The sequence below is a fragment of the Ranitomeya variabilis genome, chromosome 3 (assembly GCF_051348905.1).
Source record: "Ranitomeya variabilis isolate aRanVar5 chromosome 3, aRanVar5.hap1, whole genome shotgun sequence".
NCBI lineage: Eukaryota > Metazoa > Chordata > Amphibia > Anura > Dendrobatidae > Ranitomeya > Ranitomeya variabilis.
The window spans coordinates 377,486,029-377,507,548 of record NC_135234.1 but is presented as its reverse complement, the minus strand read 5'-3'; the positions used below and the strand labels follow the sequence as shown (position 1 = coordinate 377,507,548).

General features: G+C 43.7%; 1 protein-coding gene across 1 annotated transcript in view; it reads right to left on the bottom strand.

Moving 5' to 3' along the window:
* The window catches only part of YARS1 (tyrosyl-tRNA synthetase 1), an 89,294-nt gene that overhangs the window by 17,282 nt on the left and 50,492 nt on the right, over positions 1-21,520 (bottom strand). The window contains exons 7-11 of the mRNA XM_077295990.1: positions 11,911-12,003; positions 2,812-2,947; positions 2,644-2,729; positions 2,403-2,538; positions 230-327 (exon numbers count right to left, since the gene is read on the bottom strand). Of these exons, the coding sequence (XP_077152105.1) occupies positions 230-327; positions 2,403-2,538; positions 2,644-2,729; positions 2,812-2,947; positions 11,911-12,003 (549 nt within the window). The remainder of the gene's footprint in view (positions 1-229; positions 328-2,402; positions 2,539-2,643; positions 2,730-2,811; positions 2,948-11,910; positions 12,004-21,520) is intronic.

Sequence of the window (21,520 nt, the reverse complement as noted above, 5' to 3'; positions counted from 1 at the left end):
TACTGATTAGACAGCATCAAAATGTGTAGGGTCAAACCAGCCAAATAAGACAAACTTAGCTGTCAATTTATCCGTACATTTCTAGAAGGTGATTACATAGGAACAACACAATTCGGAGTACTAAGAAGTTTCTCTGTAAGTGGTAGTTTATGGAGAATATTAGTATTCACTATAACAAACATGTTAGAGTTGATGGACTATAACATACAATAGCTGTAATTCTGCTTACCCTGTTCACAGTCAGCACCTTCCCAACTCTCAAATCCAGGAGAGAGGGAATCACATCCTCTAGCCCAGTGCTTCTAGTTTGAGCTTTAGGTGTTGCCTCTGTGGATAAAAAAATACTGTTAAAAAGCAGCAAAGTTGTCTGCAAAAGCCATAGTGGTACACCTAAGACAGATACTATAATGTTGGACTCTTAATTTGCTCAAGAACAGTGGCATGTAAAAGTGTGGGCACCTCTGGTCAAAATTACTGTTATTGTGAACAGTTAAGCAAGTTGAAGATGAAATGATCTCTAAAAGGCCTAAAGTTAGATGACACATTTCCTTTGTATTTTAGGCAAACAAAATAAATATATTTTCATCTTTTACACTTTAAAAATTCCAAAAATGAAAATTGGCTGATGCAAAGGTTTGGGCACCCTGCATGGTTAGTTCCTAGTACCACCCTCTATTGCAAATATCACACCTTGTAAACACTTTTTGTAGCCAGACAAGACTCTTTCATTTCTTGTTTGATGGATTTGCATTCATTCTTCCTTGGAAAATACTTCCAGTTCGGTGAGATTCCTGGGTCATCTTGCATGCTCTGCTAATTTGATGTGCAGCGACAGATTTTCAATGATATTCATTCAGATCGGGACTGCGAGGGCCATTGTAAAATCTTGAGGTAGTCTATTGTTGATTTTGACATGTGTTTGGGTTCATTATCTATTGTAGAAGCCATCCTCTTTTCAACGTCAGCTTTTTAACAGGTGGTGTTATGTTTGCATCAAGAATTTGTTTAAATTTCCTTGAATCCATTCTTCTCTCTACCCGTGAAATGTTCCCCGTGCCATTGGCTGCAACAAAACCGCAAAGCATTATTGATCCACCCCTATCCTTAATGGTTGGAGAGATGTTCTTTTCCTGAAATTCTGTGCCCTTTGTTCTCCACACATACCTTTGATCATTGTGGCCAAAGAGCTCCATTTTAACATCATCGGTCCACAGGACTTGTTTCGAACATGCATCAGGCTAGTTTAGATGTTGTTTTACATACTTCTGACTCTGAACTTTATGGTGATGATGCAGGACAAGTTTTCCTATGATGAACAGTAGAACAATGTACCACAACTCTAGAGTCTCTTAAATCTTTCTTAAGGTCTTTTGCCATTAATTGGGGTTTCTGATTTGCCTCGCTAGCAATCCTACGAGCAGCTCTCACTGAAATTTTGTTTGGTCTTCCAGACCTTATCTTGACCTCCACTGTTCCTGTTAACTGCCATTTCTTAATTACATTTCGAACTGAGGAAAGGGCAACTTGCAAACTCTTTGATATCTTCATGTAGTTTTCTCCTGCTTTGTGGGTGTCCACCATTTTCATTTTCAGAGTGCTAGGCAGCTGCTTAGAAAAACCTATGGCTGCTAGTGATGAGCGAATATACTCGTTACTCGATATTTCCCGAGCACGCTCGGGTGACCTCCGAGTATTTTTTAGTGCTCGGAGATTTAGTTTTCCTCACCTCAGCTGAATGATTTACATCTCTTAGCCAGCTTGATTACATGTGGGGATTCCCTAGCAACCAGGCAACCCCCACATGTATCTATGCTGGCTAACAGATGTAAATCATTCAGCTGCAGCAAGAAAAACAATCTCCGAGCACTAAAAAATTCTCGGAGGACACCCGAGCGTGCTTGGGAAATCTCGAGTAACGAGTATATTCGCTCATCACTAATGGCTGCTGTTTTTTGGCATAAGGTTAGAGGAGGCTGGGTTTTTATAAAGCTGGGAAATTTGCATCACCTGGGCTTACCCAACGATGATCGTGAACAAGCGATAACTCACAGGCTAATTAAAGTCTGAAACCTTATTCAAAGTTATCTGAGCACACAAATCTCCAAGGGTAATCAAACTTTTGCATCGGCCCATTTTCCTTTTTGGAATTTTTAAAATGTAAAAAATGACTGTATATTTTTTTGCCTAAAATATAAATGTGTTATCTGTAACTTTAGGCCTTTTGGAGATAATTTCACCTTCAACTTGCCTTACTGTTCACATTAGCGGTAATTTTGGCAAGGGGTGCCAAACTTTTACATGCCACTGTAGCGCTAAAAACGTAAGCCATATGAGAAGAAACGTTTGGAGGACGACAGGTGAAATAAGTCCATGTGATTGAGTTAAAAGCCATCTGTACTCACTTTGCTTGGTGGGATCTGGATAAGCCTCATTACTTAATTTCTTCAATTCTGGGTTGTTGAATTTCTCTCTGATGGGATCTAACAATTTATTGAGAGCTTTCTCTACTGAGGCTTTCAGATCTCCGGGATGGACATTCTGCAAATGTCATATAAAAACAGCATGTTGAGCATACAGGTTAGGTAAGCACAGTGCACACCAGAGATGTTAGTAATTTGGGGTACATTACAATCAGAATCTTACCTGTTCAGCAAAGTCTTTTTCCAGCGAATCAAAGTCTGTGTAAGTTTTATTCCCACCAAATTTCTCATCGCGAAGAATAACAAACTCTGAAAAATGAAAGCAGATCAGAAGTAAGAGCTACAGGACAGGTCAAATAAGACATCCTGCTTATAAATCATACAGTCTCACCTGACTTGAGAGGGAACAGGACATGCCTGACGAAGCTTAAAACACCGTTATTCTCTATATTTCCTGGCTCACAAAATGCTTTCTTCAGCTTCTTCTTCACATCTGAAGGGGAGTCTAGGAGATCAATTTTTGATTCCTAAAACATAAGCTAAAACAATTAATTCCTCAGGTCAAACTTTTTAACAGTGTACACACATCGCTGAGAGTTGTCACACATTTCTGCGCCAGTAGTTTTGCAAAACTGCAGCATATATCCAAAATAAAAAGCCAAACGAGTTAATACAGGTAATAGTTTTAATATATGCAATCCTATTCATACATTTTCTTGCCAGAGGACAATAAAAAGAATTTGGACCCCAAATCATTCACTATGGGAATTATGACTGTCACAGAAACTCCAGGGGAGGCAAGTGATTTTTTTGTTTGTTTTGGATGCTTGGCTTGTTTTCACAGATAAATGTGAAAAACAACAACCAAAAAAAAAAGACACCAAAATCTGACCAACTTGCAGTTTTGTCTGGACTAGCTATGAAGATTTTCCACAAGACATCCCATACGTGAGAACTTATAAATGATTCCACAGTACATTTCTATTAACTTATAGATTGATTAGCGGGGGACAACCAAGAGGTCATGGAGTGGCCATTGGGTCATCCAGCACAGAAGGGAGACCGTATGAGGGGTCAACCTTTACCATTACCTCTTCTGTATGGCAGAAACAATACAGGGATAGACACACAAGCTGGAAGAAGAAGGGAGGTAAATGTTAACCGTCACACACACAAAGACAAGGAGATGAGGACATTTTTTTTTTCTGAGGAAGGGGGCACAAAACAGAAGAGGAACCCACAAGCATTCAAGAACAGAAGTTGCCAAGAAGCTGCGCTCCTCATACTTAAAACAGCTGATGATGCTGCCACCTGGCAGCTGAGGAGTTGATCAAGTGTCTAGGAGATGGTCTGGTGTGAACAACACAGTCCCACACACACCGCAACTGACCAACTTATTACTGGGACCAAGAATACCAGCTATCTTCCTTCTGGTTAGGTGCAGCAGCCTGGTACACGCGTTTATTTCTCAAGGTCCTCACTTTTTCCTGCATCCTCTCACCATTGGAAAAGAATACAACTTTTCGTTTTGGACAAATGTAAATTGTGAAACATGCACATGGCAAATAAATCGAATTAGTTTGATTAATTGCCAAGCCTTAATTTCAAGCAACTTTTCAGAAGAATCTGTCCTGTGCATGTACATAATGAATAAAGTCATTTCTGACCATTATATGTTTTGTTTCCTGCATTGTCAAAAGTTTCCCCCGCTGCAGACTGTCTCTAATTTCCAATTGACTCAGAGCTGTTGACTAGCCGCACCGATCTCCCCCATTCACAGCGCTGCAGAGAGCTTTTCCCTCCTGTTAGCCCCTAGATAGAAACAGTAGCAGTGTGCAGGTAATTATACAGCTGCAATGAGGCATGTAGATGTGAATCCAGCTCTAGGGTGAGATCAAAGACTTGTTAAAGCAGAGAATGATATTTCTGTGTCTCCCTCTGTTCCTCACCCCTTCCCAGCTTCCCTTTCCATTAAATATGCAAATTGTCTCTTCAGCGAGGAAGAGAACTAGAACTCTAGCACCACCTATTGTAAGCAGCGATCCTAAAAGTTATTATCTTTAACCCCTTCACCCCCAAGGGTGGTTTGCACGTTAATGACCGGGCCAATTTTTACAATTCTGACCACTGTCCCTTTATGAGGCTATAACTCTGGAACGCTTTGACGGATCTTGGCGATTCTGACATTGTTTTCTCGTGACATATTGTACTTCATGTTAAAGGTAAAATTTATTCGATATAACTTGCGTTTATTTGTGAAAAAAATGGAAATTTGGCGAAAATTTTGAAAATTTTGCAATTTTCCAACTTTGAATTTTTGTGCCCTTAAATCACAGACATATGTCACGCAAAATACTTAATAAGTAACATTTCCCACATGTCTACTTTACATCAGTACAATTTTGGAACCAAAATTTTTTTTTGTGACGGAGTTATAAGGGTTAAAAGTTGACCAGCAATTTCTCATTTTTACAACACCATTTTTTTTTAGGGACCACATCTCATTTGAAGTCATTTTGAGGGGTCTATATGATAGAAAATACTCAAGTGTGACACCATTCTAAAAACTGCACCCCTCAAGGTGCTCAAAACCACATTCAAGAAGTTTATTAACCCTTCAGGTGCTTCACAGGAATTTTTGGAATGTTTAAATAAAAATGAACATTTAACTTTTTTTCACACAAAATTTATTTCAGCTCCAATTTGTTTTATTTTACCAAGGGTAACAGGAGAAAATGGACCCCCAAAGTTGTTGTACAATTTGTCCTGAGTACGATGATACCCCATATGTGGGTGTAAACCATTGTTTAGGCGCATGGCAGAGCTTGGAAGGGAAGGAGCGCCATTTGACTTTTCAATGCAAAATTGACTGGAATTGAGATGGGACGCCATGTTGCGTTTGGAGAGCCCCTGATGTGCCTAAACATTGAAACTCCCTACAAGTGACACCATTTTGGAAAGTAGACCCCCTAAGGAACTTATCTAGATGTGTGGTGAGCACTTTGACCCACCAAGTGCTTCAGAGAAGTTTATAATGCAGAGCCGTAAAAATAAAAAATCATATTTTTTCACAAAAATGATCTTTTCGCCCCCAATTTTTTATTTTCCCAAGGGTAAGAGAAGAAATTGGACCCCAAAAAATGTTGTGCAATTTGTCCTGAGTACGCTGATACCCCATATGTGGGTGTAAACCATTGTTTGGGCGCATGGCAGAGCTTGGAAGGGAAGGAGCGCCATTTGACTTTTCAATGCAAAATTGACTGGAATTGAGATGGGACGCCATGTTGCGTTTGGAGAGCCCCTGATGTGCCTAAACATTGAAACTCCCTACAAGTGACACCATTTTGGAAAGTAGACCCCCTAAGGAACTTATCTAGATGTGTGGTGAGCACTTTGACCCACCAAGTGCTTCACAGAAGTTTATAATGCAGAGCCGTAAAAATAAAAAATCATATTTTTTCACAAAAATGATCTTTTCGCCCCCAATTTTTTATTTTCCCAAGGGTAAGAGAAGAAATTGGACCCCAAAAAATGTTGTGCAATTTGTCCTGAGTACGCTGATACCCCATATGTGGGTGTAAACCATTGTTTGGGCGCATGGCAGAGCTTGGAAGGGAAGGAGCGCCGTTTGACTTTTCAATGCAAAATTGACTGGAATTGAGATGGGACGCCATGTTGCGTTTGGAGAGCCCCTGATGTGCCTAAACATTGAAACTCCCTACAAGTGACACCATTTTGGAAAGTAGACCCCCTAAGGAACTTATCTAGATGTGTGGTGAGCACTTTGACCCACCAAGTGCTTCACAGAAGTTTATAATGCAGAGCCGTAAAAATAAAAAAATCATATTTTTTTCACAAAAATGATCTTTTTGCCCCCAATTTTTTATTTTCCCAAGGGTAAGAGAAGAAATTGGACCCCAAAAAATGTTGTGCAATTTGTCCTGAGTACGCTGATACCCCATATGTGGGTGTAAACCATTGTTTGGGCGCATGGCAGAGCTTGGAAGGGAAGGAGCGCCATTTGACTTTTCAATGCAAAATTGACTGGAATTGAGATGGGACGCCATGTTGCGTTTGGAGAGCCCCTGATGTGCCTAAACATTGAAACTCCCTACAAGTGACACCATTTTGGAAAGTAGACCCCCTAAGGAACTTATCTAGATGTGTTTTGAGAGCTTTGAACCCCCAAGTGTTTCACTACAGATTATAACGCAGAGCCGTGAAAATAATTTTTTTTTTTTTTCTCAAAAATGATTTTTTAGCCCCCAGCTTTGTATTTTTACAAGGGTAACAGAATAAATTGGACCCCAAAATTTGTTTTCCAATTTGTCCTGAGTACGCTGATACCCCATATGTGGGGGGGAACCACTGTTTGGGCGCATGACAGAGCTCGGAAGGGAAGGAGCGCCATTTGGAATGCAGACTTAAATGGATTGGTCAGCAGCCGTCACGTTGCATTTGCAGAGCCCCTGATGTACCCAAACAGTACAAACCCCCCACAAGTGACCCCATATTGGAAACTAGACCTCCCAAGGAACTTATCTAGATGTGTTTTGAGAACTTTGAACCCCCAAGTGTTTCACTAAAGTTTATAGCGCAAAGCCGTGAAAATAAAAATTCTTTTTTTTTTTTTCACAAAAATGATTTTTTAGCCCCCAGTTTTGTATTTTCACAAGGGTAACAGGATAAATTAGACCCCAAAAGTTGTTGTCCAATTTGTCCTGAGTACGCTGATACCCCATATGTCGGGGGGAACCACTGTTTGGGCGCATGACAGAGCTCGGAAGGGAAGGAGCGCCATTTGGAATGCAGCCTTAAATGGATTGGTCTGCAGGCGTCACGTTGCATTTGCAGAGCCCCTGATGTACCCAAACAGTACAAACCCCCCACAAGTGACCCCATATTGGAAACTAGACCTCCCAAGGAACTTATCTAGATGTGTTGTGAGAACTTTGAACCCCCAAGTGTTTCACTACAGTTTATAATGCAGAGCCGTGAAAATAAAACATCTTTTTTTTCCCACAAAAATGATTTTTAGCCCCCCAAATTTTTATTTTCCTAAGGATAACAAGAGAACTTGGACCCCAGAAGTTGTTGTTCAATTTGTCCCGAGTACGCTGATAACACATATGTTGGGGTAAACCCCTTTTTGGGCGCACGGGAGAGCTCGGAAGGGAAGGAGCACTGTTTTACTTTTTCAACGCAGAATTGGCTGGAATTGAGATTGGACGCCATGTCGCGCTTGGAGAGCCCCTGATGTGCCTGGACAGTGGAAACCCCCCAATTCTACCTGAAACCCTAACCCAAACACACCCCTAACCCTAATCCCAACGGTAACCCTAACCACACCCCTAGCCCTGACACACCCATAATTCTAATCCCAACCCTAATCCAAACGTAAATGTAATCCAAACCCTAACCCTAACTTTAGCCCCAACCCTAACTTTAGCCCCAACCCTAACTTTACCTCCAACCCTAGCCCTAACCCTACCCCTAACCCTAACCCTAAACGTGACTGAAATACGTGGCACTGAAATACGTGGCACTGAAATACGTGGCACTGAAATACGTGGCACTGAAATACGTGGCACTGAAATACATGATACGTGGCACTTAAATACGTGGCACTGAAACACGTGGCACTGAAATACGTGGCACTGAAATACGTGGCACTTAAATAAGTGGCACTGAAATATGTGATATGTGGCACTTAAATACGTGGCACTGAAATACGTGGCACTGAAATACGTGGCACTGAAATACGTGGCACTGAAACACGTGGCACTGAAATACGTGATACGTGGCACTGAAATACGTGGCACTGAAATACGTGGCACTGAAATACGTGCAACTGAAATACGTGGTACTAAAATATGTGGCACTGAAATACGTGATACGTGGCACTGAAATACGTGGCACTGAAACACGTGCCACTGAAATACGTGGCACTGAAATACGTGGCACTTAAATAAGTGGCACTGAAATACGTGATACGTGGCACTGAAATACGTGGCACTGAAATACGTGGCACTGAAATACGTGGCACTGAAATACGTGGCACTTAAATAAGTGGCACTGAAATATGTGATATGTGGCACTTAAATACGTGGCACTGAAATACGTGGCACTGAAATACGTGGCACTGAAATACGTGGCACTGAAACACGTGGCACTGAAATACGTGATACGTGGCACTGAAATACGTGGCACTGAAATACGTGGCACTGAAATACGTGCAACTGAAATACGTGGTACTAAAATATGTGGCACTGAAATACGTGATACGTGGCACTGAAATACGTGGCACTGAAACACGTGCCACTGAAATACGTGATACGTGGCACTGAAATACATGGCACTGAAATACGTGGCACTGAAATACGTGGCACTGAAATACGTGGCACTGAAATACGTGGCACTATGACTGTCAGAAAATGTTCATTAAACGGTTAGGGGTGAGGTTAGGGGTAGAGTTAGGGTTAGGGTTTGGATCCCTTTATCACCTTGATGGTGGTGGGTGGCTTTTCAGTGTGTTTTCTGTTTTTTTCGATAAAAATGCATGCGTTTTTAACGCAAACAAACGCATGTGCTTAAAAACGCAAGAAAATACTGCAGGTTGTATTTCTGAAAATGAACGCATGCAGAAAAAAACCGCATGCGTTTGAAAACGCGACCAAACGCGTACAAAAAAACCGCATGCGTTTTCAATGTTAAATATAGGGAAAAAACGCATGCGTTTTTTTGTGCAAAAAACGCTGCAGACAAAAACGGAAGTGTGAAACCAGCGACGCTTTTTATAGCAAAAAAGTTTTTGCGTCTCCACATTTTGAGACCTATAATTTTTCCACATTTGCTCCACAGAGTCATGTGAGGTCTTGTTTTTTGCGGGACGAGTTGACGTTTTTATTGGTAACATTTTCGGACACGTGACCGTTTTTGATCGCTTTTTATTCCGATTTTTGTGAGGCAGAATGACCAAAAACCTGCTATTCATGAATTTCTTTTGGGAGAGGCGTTTATACCGTTCCGGGTTTGGTAAAATTGATAAAGCAGTTTTATTCGTCGGGTCAGTACGATTACAGCGATATCTCATTTTTTTATGTTTTGGCGCTTTTATACGATAAAAACTATTTTATAGAAAAAATAATTATTTTGGTATCGCTTTATTCTCAGGACTATAACTTTTTTATTTTTTTGCTGATGATGCTGTATGGCGGCTTGTTTTTTGCGGGACAAGATGACGTTTTCAGCGGTACCATGGATATTTATATCAGTCTTTTTGATCGCGTGTTATTCCACTTTTTGTTCGGCGGTATGGTAATAAAGCGTTGTTTTTTGCCTCGTTTTTTTTTTTTTTTTCTTACGGTGTTTACTGAAGGGGTTAACTAGTGTGGCAGTTTTATAGGTTGGGTCGTTACGGACGTGGCGATACTAAATATGTGTACTTTTATTGTTTTTTTTTTTTTATTTAGATAAAGAAATGTATTTATGGGAATAATATTTTTTTTTTTTTTTCATTATTTTGGAATATTTTTTTTTATTTTTTTTTACACATTTGGAAATTTTTTTTTTTACTTTTTTACTTTGCCCCAGGGGGGGACAATACAGATCGGTGATCTGTCAGTTTGCATAGCACTCTGACAGATCACCGATCTGCGAGAAGTGCAGGCTGCTTCACAGTGCCTGCTCTGAGCAGGCGTCTGTGAAGCCACCTCCCTCCCTGCAGGACCCGGATCCGCGGCCATCTTGGATCCGGGTCTGGAGCAGGCAGGGAGGGAGGTAAGACCCTCGCAGCAACGCGATCACATCGCGTTGCTGCGGGGGGCTCAGGGAAGCCCGCAGGGAGCCCTCTCCCTGCGCGATGCTTCCCTGCATCGCCGGCACATCGCGATCATGTTTGATCGCGGTGTGCCGGGGGTTAATGTGCCGGGGGCGGTCCGTGACCGCTCCTGGCACATAGTGCCGGATGTCAGCTGCGATATGCAGCCGACACCCGGCCGCGATCGGCCGCGCTCCCCCCGTGAGCGCGGCCGATCGGCTATGACGTACTATCCCGTCGGCGGTCATACGGGCCCACCCCACCTCGACGGGATAGTACGTCAAATGTCGGGAAGGGGTTAATACTCCTTAACGAGCATTGCTATATGACTTGGGATAAAAGCCAAAATCAAAAGGTCAATTTGCAGACACGGGTGCATCACTGCTTCCAATAGGTGGAGACAGAGTTCTAGTTCTCTTCCTCACTGAAAAGTTTATCACTTAGTATTGACTACCAGATCATTTCAGGTTCATTAAAATGTAAGATTATAGCTGGGATTGACTTTAGATATCTAAAGTCTGTGAGAGACTGAGGTCTTGTTATAATCAGCTTTGTTGTTCTTAGGGTACTGTCACACAGTGCAATTTTGATCGCTACAACGGCACGATTCGTGACGTTCTAGCGATATCGTTACGATATCGTTGTGTCTGACACGCTCCTGCGATCTGGATCCCCGCTGAGAATCGTACGTCGTAGCAGATCGTTTGAAACTTTCTTTCGTCGTCTAGTGTCCCGCTGTGGTGGCATGATTGCATTGTGTGACACAGGTTGTATACGATGTGCGCACAGTAACCAACGGCTTCTACATCGCAAATACGTCATGAAATTATCGCTCCAGCGCAGTGTATTGCAACGTGTGACCGCAGTATACGACGCTGGAGCGATAAATATACGACGCTGCAACGTCACGAATCGTGCCGTCGTAGCGATCAAAATTGCACTGTGTGACAGTACCCTAAGTCAGCCATCTTACAACTGAAAACTTGGTTGAAGTGACCTTTGTCTTTGTAGCTTTACATGTTAAATGTATTCCTTCATGGAGATAAAGAAACTGACTAATACATTGTGGTACATGTCAGTGTAAGATTCCAGAGAATATGTGCAAGGATGGATTCACGGGACTGTAATGGTCTCACAGATCAACAGTGTTGTCAAAGCGCTAAGATTTGTGCAATTAGTTCAAGCCTTAGAAGCTGTAGGTGTCATATATTGGCATATTTACAGCCAACATGGAGCCTCGCAGTCTGTGTGTAATTTTGCCAAAGGTCCATAAATTATGTCAACATGTGATATAGTGATGTTTCTTTGTTCTTCTGTGTCAGGATTGCATAACACCCCCTGTGAGCAGATCTCAGGATCGTACCCCAACTCTGCAGCCCTATCGGTTGAACATCACACTGCCTGTACTTCTCATCCCTCAGTAATCTGTCCTGTTGCCCGTCTTAAGAAATCAGTCACTGCTCAAGAAGACTTGTCTAAGGAGTCACTTCCAATAACTTCCAACCACTTTCTGCTACATTTCATGTGCTGCTTTGTACTTGGTGGAGATTTGGTGATTTGGAGTCCCACCAATGTCAAGGAAGAGGGGATTCTTTATATAGTCAGGACAGCTAATTTAGACAACAATCAAATTCAACCACATCCTCAAATGTTTGTTTCCCCCACCATTACCTCTTCAGATGAGCTCATCTTTCCGCCTGTAAGCCCAGGAACCATAGGATTCATCAAATGTATGCGCTTTGTGTAACCCAGAGCTGGAAGGTACTAAAGGGGAAGAAAAGAAAATATACAGTAAACCAACCTGTAAACATGTGTAAACACTTATTTATCATGTACCCATAACAGTTTCCGCAGAACCTCAGAACAAAGTATTAGATCGAGTGTGAAACCTTGAATATGAGACTATAAGACCGGTTACTACTAACCAAAATGTAGAACAGAGAGGAAAAACCATTAACCCTTCTATATCAGTAGATACAGGGTACAGTTCCGTAATGTGCAAGGAGCCATCTGTAACCAAATGAAACCTTTAGAAGATACTAACTATACTGAAGATTATTGTATAATCAATACCCTGCAAATAGCACAACACCAACTTACATGCTAATATAGATTATTCTGAAAAAAATCTAAGTAATTCCTCAGCTGCTTTTTCAGAATTTGCTGTGGTGGAATGGACTTTTTGATCAAAATAATGTTAACTAAGTACTCTGTTATTTACATATACTGTGAAGGAAATGTGAAGGATCCACACCTCGCCATCCTGCCTGACGTTAAAATTACGTCAGCGGGATCATGCGGTAAGGTTATACTTATACACTTATACCAACGTGATGTTCCGCACCCTCTAGGGACATGTAAGGTCAGCTTGGCACAGTTTTACACAGACATCCCCCTGTCCACATGGGCCCAGGGAGTGAAAGAAGGTGGCCCACGCAGTCACTGACGTGGCACCACGCTCGCCCACAACCCTGACATATATGCATTGCTTGTTGTCCTTGGTGGGATTTGAACCCATGACCCCAGCGCTGCAAAGCAACAGTGCTAATCACAGAGCCACTGTGCTACCTTACTTTCACTAGCCCCAGTGACACAGAACCTTTTCAGCCCAGTATGAGTACCGCCAGTTCCTTGTTCGATATACGCCTGGTCCGTTAACAGGGTTATATCGGGCCACAGACCAGCCACCAGCAGCATGTGAGACTAGGCCGAGAAACACACTTGTGGATCGAGATAAAAAAGCAGCCCATGGTTAAATTATATATTTATTTAATCGCCTTAAGGACACACTAGACAATACACTTTATATACACAATGGCTATACATATATAATGGTCAGATATGCAAATACAATAGTGGTAGGACAAAGGGTATAAACAAAACATATAGTCAGTTTCCAGTTAGATGAAGGGCCTGGCTTGCAGGGGAGGGTCTGCCACATGTGAGGCTTGTGTTCCCCTAAAGTCGGCCATAAGTTCCAAGCTCACTACAGCCAACACTTTCCTGTCTCCACCATGATGACGTCTCTCCATCTCCTCCTCCTCTCTCATCATTCCAATTCTCAGCCCATCCACATAGGAGAGATGGGACAAAGCTTATTTGGGCACTAGCCTCTGTTGCGCTAGAAACCAAGTTCTGTTCCTCCTCCTTAGCCTTCACCTCCTCATTTTTACCCAATCTGCGCTGAGAAGATGAGATGAGATTGGGCTGCAGAGTATCTCCCTTTCTCATGTTTTCCTCCATTTCCACCTGGTCCGCATTCAAAGCTTCATGTTTAATTAGGAGCAGCGACTGTTTATAGTAGGCAGAAAAGTGGGATTGTTGTGCAGATTATGGTGTCATCTCCACTCACCATCTTTGTGAAGTCCTCAAAGTCTTGGAGAACCGCACAAATGTCAGACATCAATGCCCACTCTTCAGTTGTCTGCGTAGGAATGACCAGAATACTGACGGGTGTGTTAGAGCTGGTATTCAACTGACCTCTACTGCTCACCAAGCCCCGGCAGATTGTGCAGTGTGGAGTTCCAGCGAGTGGTCACATCGCACACCAGTCGGTGAGCTGGCAATCGAATAAGCTGCTGCAGCACTGCCAGAGCCGCAGCAGCTGTAGCTGACTTGTGGAAATGGGCGTTAATGTGACTTATCTTGACCAGAAGCTCTGGCAAATCTGGGTAGGTTTTCAGAAACTGCTGAACTACCAAGTTGAGCAAGTGGGCGTGCCAAGTTTCACAGCCGCCGCCAGGTTACGCCATTATCGCACACGACCATGCATGGTTGTAGGTTCAGTGCAGAGAGCCTCAGATCTGTCTACTCTGTTATCCTTTCAATAACTCTGCTGCAGTGTGCAGTTTGTCTCCTAGACAAATTTGCTTCAGAGGACCCTATTGCTGCTTCTCTGAGGCAGTTCTGCAGAGCTTCCAGCTTATGCGGACGATGTGCCCTGAGATACCAAATCGGAGATGGAGGAGGAGCAGGAGTGGTTCAGGAACTGGTGTAGGAAGTGGAGGAAAAAACTGATAGAAGTAGCGCCAGCAATTCTCGGCGTCAGGAGCACATGTGCCATGCCAGGGTGAGACTCAGCCTCCACAATGTTAACCCCCAGTATGCAGTCAGGGAAATGTAGCATCCCTGGCCACAAGCACTTGTCCACCTGTCGGTCGTTAAGTGGACAATCCCAAGAGCGTTGGTAAGGGCACCAAAGATGTTCTTGGACACATGCTGTTACAAGGCGGGGACGCCACACAGGGAGAAATAGTGGTGGCAGGGGACAGAGTAGCGAGGGACGGCTGCCACCATAAGTCAGTGGAAATGCTCTGTTTCTACATAACTAAAAGGCAATATTTCCACTGCAAGCAGCCTCAACATGTGCCTGTTTAGCATTTTGACAGGGGATTGGAAAGCACCTAGCACAGGGGAAGAGGCAGTGGTGTCATCCGCTGGTACCATTTGTCGACCCACTGTCATGCGGGTACTGGGTAGACAACAGCTGATTACCCGGGCCCCTGCGATATCACTCAGACTAGGGAAAACCCTGTCTGTCCCTCTCCCAGAATTTACACTGATGGTGTGCTTGTCTGGGCCGCCAGGCCTGACCCTGACTCCTGTTTCAGTCCTAAGCTGAAACCTCCACCCGCCACCCAGTGATAAGACCACACACCAACCCCTACAGAAAGCACAGACAGGGAAAACTAAAAACGCACCACACCGCAGACACACAGGAAAACACTATAATGTGCACAGGGCAAAACAAATACAAATATAGGAAGGAGAAATATGACAAAGGATAATACACCACCAGACATGATATTTCTTCTCCTAGACCACCACTCCAGACCGAGATCACCAGGCACAAGACACAATCTATAATTGGCGACGCCCAAAGTCCAGAATGACTATTTAAAGGCCACGGGCGTGACCCAGCCGCCAACCCGATTACCAGCTAGATTAACCCCGGACAACCTGGATAAAGTCTAGCCGGCGCCACTGAGCGTATAGTGGACGAATGTGGAATTACCGCTGTCTGTCGGACGCCCTAGTGTGAATAGCGTCCGACATGGCACCCACTGAGTCTGGTGCTTAGATGACATTTGCCTGATTATGCTGTGGTTGTTAGGCTCTTTGTGGTCAGGCCCCTGCTGATCTTGGCATTGCACAGGTTATTATTATTATTTATTACTATAGTGCCATTTATTCCTTGGTGCTTTACATGTGAAAAGGGGTATACATAATAAAAAACAAGTACAGTAATCAAACAATGCAAGGCCCCAACTTGTACAGGAGGATACAGAGAAACGCCCTAGGTGATAACACAGAGGACCGTGATGCAAGAAAAAAAACCTATGTAGAGAAAAAGAGTCCTCCATACACAAGGTGTATAAAGAATAAACAATTTTATTGAAACAAAAATTAAAAAGCTTAAGGCCATGTTCACACTTCGCGGTTTTTACCGCGGAACCACGGCGATTTTGATGCTGCGGGTCCGCAGCAGTTTCCATAGCGTTTCCATTAACATGTCTAAAAATGGAGATGTAAGACTACAGAAAATGAAAAAGCAAACACTGGGCCAATAAATAGTTTGTGTTCAAAGTTATGTATATAATGCAACACCTTGCAGAGTAAGTTTACATTCATAAGCAGGCAAATACATGAGGTAGTAATATATGAAAAAATAGAATTCTCATAAAGTGCAAGGTGCAGATAATTAAAGTGCAGAGAGGGACACAGACAAATTAAATGGACGGTGCTGGGGTTTGTTTCTGGTGACTCCCAGAAAGAAGAAAGTTGTACTAAATAAGTTGAATGACACAAAATAAGGAATTCATAGGAGAGTACAGAGATAAAAGTACACACTATAGCTCAAGGTTAAATAGGCATTTGACAGCAATTCTTAACAATACCATGAATAGATATAAGGATAAATCCAGGCCAAGACCAATACCAGATATAAATACCCAGGGTCCAGAGGGCTCCAGTGTATCTCCTTGATGTGCCTTTCGATAGTTTATTCCTCAGAAGGGGTACATGCAGAGAAGAGATGGGCTGGGGTTGGTAAGGTGTGGGATGAGGTAGGATAGGGTCAAGTGAGAGAAAATTTAAAGTGTTGAATAGTTGTTCAGGGTTGTGAGACAGGGATGATATGAGAGTTGAGAATTAGGTTTGTTTAGCTGCAGTGGGTGTGGACATAAAGTGGTGAGGAACTGTTTGAATGTGATGAAGTGCGCGTTGGAGTGTGATCTTTTTCATCTCCTCTCAGCAACCCTGGACGCCCACCTCAGTTCTTTAGTCAAGCTGGTGTGCCAGGGTTGCCTGTTGAGTATGAGTTTTTGCATGTATGAGGGGGCAAACGATTCAAGAGATGCAGCTGTTGTGGTGTTATATAAAGTGATGGCAGCATCTGCATCGTGTAAGGAACATATCTGCGACAGGGAGAAGGGACTCAGAAAGTGAGTGTAAATCAAGGTGTTTGAGATTTCTGCAAGGGTGTGCAAGTTTGTGGAGTGGGGATTGTGCACTAGGAGAGGAGAGGGAAGAGAATGTAAGTAGGTTGTGGTCAGAGCAACAAGTGAGTTAGAGAGGTTAGATAGGGAACAGAGGCGAGTGAAGATGAGGTCCAGTGTGTGGCCCTCTTTGTGAGTTGCTACAGAACAGTGGAAAGTATCAATCAAGATGTTTAAGTTGCACATGATGATAGGGGGATGTAAGTGTAAAGGAAATTAAGTAGCTAGGTGCTGAAGTGGTCAAAAAAGGTGGTGGCAGGGAGAGCAACAGAGGGTAGTAGTGGAATTGGGGTAAAGAAGCAATTATCTGACCGGAGAAAACCATCTCCTCCCACAAGCTTGCTGCTTTAGTGGGTGGTGTACGAAAGTTGGAGTTCCTCATAAGAAAGTGCAGCTGGAGAGGCTGTGTCAAGAGGGGGCGAGCCAGGTGTCAGTGATGCCGAGGAAGGAAAATTTGTTAGTAATTAAAAGATCATGGATGTATGAAAGTTTGTTGCAGACAGAAAAACGTTCCATAGATCTCCTGTTAAGAAGGACTGGTGAAGCGGGGGCTGGGTGAACAGGTATGAGGTTAGAAAGGTTGCGTAAATTTGTGATCGATCATGGATGGGAGGTAGAAGTGACTGAGGATGTGGTAAGGAGAACCAGGATTTGGAGAGGTATCACAGGCAGTGAGGAAGAGCAGACAAAGTGTTATTAGGCGAGAGCTGGAGAGGGCATGAGGTGGCTGTCTGCGAGACAAAGAATTGTACATTGAATAACAGGAGGTGAGATGGATGGGGAGGATGAAGGGAGAGATAACCAGCTAATTACTAGGTGTAGGGATTAGGAGGGTTAGTATGAAATGAAGGACTATGGGGGTGAGAATGAAGACAAACTGAAACATTGTTTATTGTGACTAAGTATCCAGTTACCTTCAGTTTCCTTCTGGCTCAATTTTGGTCTAATTCAGTAAAATACACAGGTCGCAAATGACCATTTTTTTTTGTCTCAGAACTCTTTTTAAACAAGTCCTAACTCTTTGGGAGAACAGTTACCCACCTTCTCCCTCTGGTTTCCCCACTGCCTCCTCCTGCCTATTTCGGTGCTGCCAATTCCTCCCTCTCAGCGCTGCTGGCCTCGCACTGCATCCCAGCTTCCCAGGTTGAGTCAGTGACTTAGTCACCCACCATCTCATCTTCCAGAGTTCTAACATGGGATCACTGGTCTCCTTTGACTCGACATGGTGGGAGGAAGGAGGTACAGGGTGAGGATTAAGTGATCCAGACTCTTGGCTGGCCAGACTGGACAGTGTGGAAAACGGTGTGGTGCTGGCAAACATGCTGAAATTTTTATCTGCTATCCAACCGACCACCTGTTTGCACTGGTGTAGCTTCAGAAGTGGTGTCTCGTGCCTCCCTGCAAAGTGGTGAAGGAACAGATGATTGGCCTCGGGGAGACCAAAACATCCAACACCGCGGAGACACCATCACGTGTTTCTCAACGCAGTGATCCAGAACACTGCCCCCATCCCTTATGGGAAATATGCAAATGCATGTAGGATAGCTGCGGAGACACCATCACGTGTTTCTCAACGCAAGCAGTGAATAGCCAGACCTTTCCCCGGGAAGGAACAACCACGGGAAGGGCAGCATCCAATAAAGGAAAACATCCAATACAGGAAAACCACCTATGCCAAGCATGGTATCCATCCACAGACAGCTGTTTCGGGGTGTTTGCCCCTCATCAGTGTGGAGTAGGAATCTGGCTATTAGGAGCTGCTTGCGTTGAGAAACACGTGATGGTGTCTCCGCAGCTATCCTACATGCATTTGCATATTTCCCATAAGGGAATGGTCCTTTTATAACCCGTGATCAGGTAACACAGCGAATCATAGTAATGCCAGGCAATCCCCGCATGTTTATTGGCTGTGTAACAGGCATCAAACATGGCCGGGGATTGGAGCACTCAATCCGAACACTAGTCAGTGCTTGACGAGAGCAGAGCATATCCGAGCACCCAGATAGTCGAGTGATATTTGAGTATCACCGACCATGTTCGCTCATCACTATTAGGAGCTCAAGTACTAGACGAGCTGTTATAAGACCTGTAGAATCACAATTCCTGGCCCCTAGCATCGGCAATATACAGAAAAGTTCTCCTAATCACGGCTCTCTCATTCCTAAGACAACTTGAGAATACTCCTTCAAATGATTTCTGATTCTGGCCACTAGAGTGGGGTGTCAGCTGCACAAGAAAGTTGGCAACTACAAGTGATAGCAAGAGAAAGCTGATGAGTTCATGACAGAATAGAATGGCAGCTTGTTGAAACGGCATATTTCCTGAAACAAACTGTTACGGACTGGGGCAGATCGTAATTAAAGAGGATGTGGGAATCATATATTCAATGTCTATTTAATTTGAAAAACTAAACACTTCTGTAATTTACATCAATTAAAAATGTCTAATCATTCCCTCTTTACATCAACTTCCCATTTCCGAATTTTGTTTACACTTTGAGGACATTCTGTTTTAGTCTCCCGTTATGCACTGGGGTGTCTGACATTGAACTTCATCAAGGGGCTGTGTTCAATCTCACAGCTTCTTTTACCGTTTTGAAACAGGACGCCTTCAGGGGGCTGGCGCTGTGGATACACCCCACAGCTGCTTTCACTGATCCGAAACAAGGCATAACATGTGATATATGTTTCAGGGGTTGGCCTGTTGTCATTTGTGATGCATGCTCAGTATGCTCTACCCTTCACTGTACACTAGCAGTGGGCTCCTTAACCAGCTTGTCATTTCTCTGTACTGAGCAAGTGGCAGTTGTTCGTTCTGATGTATGCTCAGAATCTTCCCCCTCCTCAACGCTATCTCTGTCTTTCAATAGGATGTGTGCTCCTTCTTTCACCCTTATTTTAACAGGCTGCCGAGGGAACACACTACTAGTGTGCACTGAAAGAGAGAGCACAGCGAGGAGGGAGAGAATACTGACCATGTCAGATTGTCAGCCAGTGCATGCTCATTAGAACAGAGACTAGCCCCGGAAAAAGAGGTCACTCATGATGTATGGGCCGTGACCGCAGCGTCAGACCCGTTCCGTTTCTAACTCGACAATGCATGCTGCAAGACTTCTACAGAACATCAGAAACTTAAAAATAAATTCTGAAATAGGAAGTTGGTGTAGACAGGGAACAGTGGGGGATTTTCAATTGAAATAATAAAAGTACCGTATATATTACAGTATATAAGCCAAGGCACATAATTTTGCCACGAAAAACTGGGAAAACTTATTGACTTTAGTATAAGCCGGGTATGCATTATCCCCTCATCCCCATCCTGGTCTGCATGGCCCCCTCATCCCCATCCTGGTTTGCACGGCCTACTCATCCCCATCCTGGTCTGCATGGTTCCTCATCCGTATCCTTGTATGCATGGCACTCTCATCCTTATCCTGGTATGAATGGCTCCCATCAAGAAAGCATTAAAAAAAAAAATACAAAAAAAAAAAAAAAACATCCTACGTACCCTTCCTATGCTCCCTCGCAGTGTCTTGTTTCGGTGCCAGTAGCTGTTTTATGCTTGTAAGCAGTGCATGGCAGGGATGTCATGCGCTACTTATAAGCAGAGCACATCTGCCGGAATACTCACCGCTCCACATGCCTGAACTATGTGCATGGAGGGCAGTGAGTTTTCAATGCTATTATGTAGCGTGCAGTGTCAGCTGCAGCCACCGGGGGTCACGTGTCCCCGATACCTAAGTGAATGAATATTCACCTCTCTCCACGCCTATGGGAGTGGAGAGAGATGAATATTCATTTCTCTTAAGTAGCACATGTGACCACCCTCCCAGTTGCTGGTGGAAGCCGGCGGCTGCGGCTGACACTGTGCGCGCTATTACAGAAAAATGAATATTCACTGCCAGCACAGTGAGTATTCATTTCTCTTTAGCAAAGGGCACAGGTTTTAGCCGCAGCAGCCTCTGTGACCCGCTGCCGCTCCCCCTCCATCTTCTGGGACACTGACTCGAGTAGGGGAGCGTTTTCACCACACAAAATAAAATGTGCTGAAAAACTCGGCTTATACTCGAGTATTTATGGTAGTTTTCAAAGTGGAATATTGTCTGTAAGGCAGTATTCCCCAACTCCGGTCCTCAAGAGCCACCAACAGGTCATGTTTTCAGGATTTCCTTAGTATTGCATAGGTGATGGAAAGCTTGCCCATGCAGGTGATGCAATTATCACCTGTGCAATACTAAGGAAATCCTGAAAACATGACCTCTTGGTGGCTCTTGAGGACCGGAGTTGGGGAACACTGCTGTAAGGTTTCAGACTTCTTTATATGGGTTGCTGCACAAATAATATTGTACTTACCGTATTTTCTGGTGTATAAGACGACTGGGCGTATAAGACGACCTCCAACTTTTCCATATAAAATATGGAGTTTGGGATATACTCGCCATATAAGACGGGGGTCATCTTATACGCCCAGTCATCTTATACGGCGTGTGCGGTGCGGATGGTTCCCAGGGTCTGGAGGAGAGGAGACTCTCCTTCAGACCCTGGGATCCATATTCATGTAAAAAAAAGAATAAAAAAAAAAAATATGGGATATACTTACCGTCCGCCGGCCCACGGCTCTCAGCGGTGCAAGCGGCGGCCTCCGTTCCTAAGGATGCATTGAGCGAAGGACCTTCGATAAAGTCGCGGTCGCGTGGCCTGAAGGAGAGTCTCCTCTCCTCCAGATCCTGGGAATCATACAGGACCGCTCCCTGCACACGCTGTACCCGGCGTATAAGACGACCC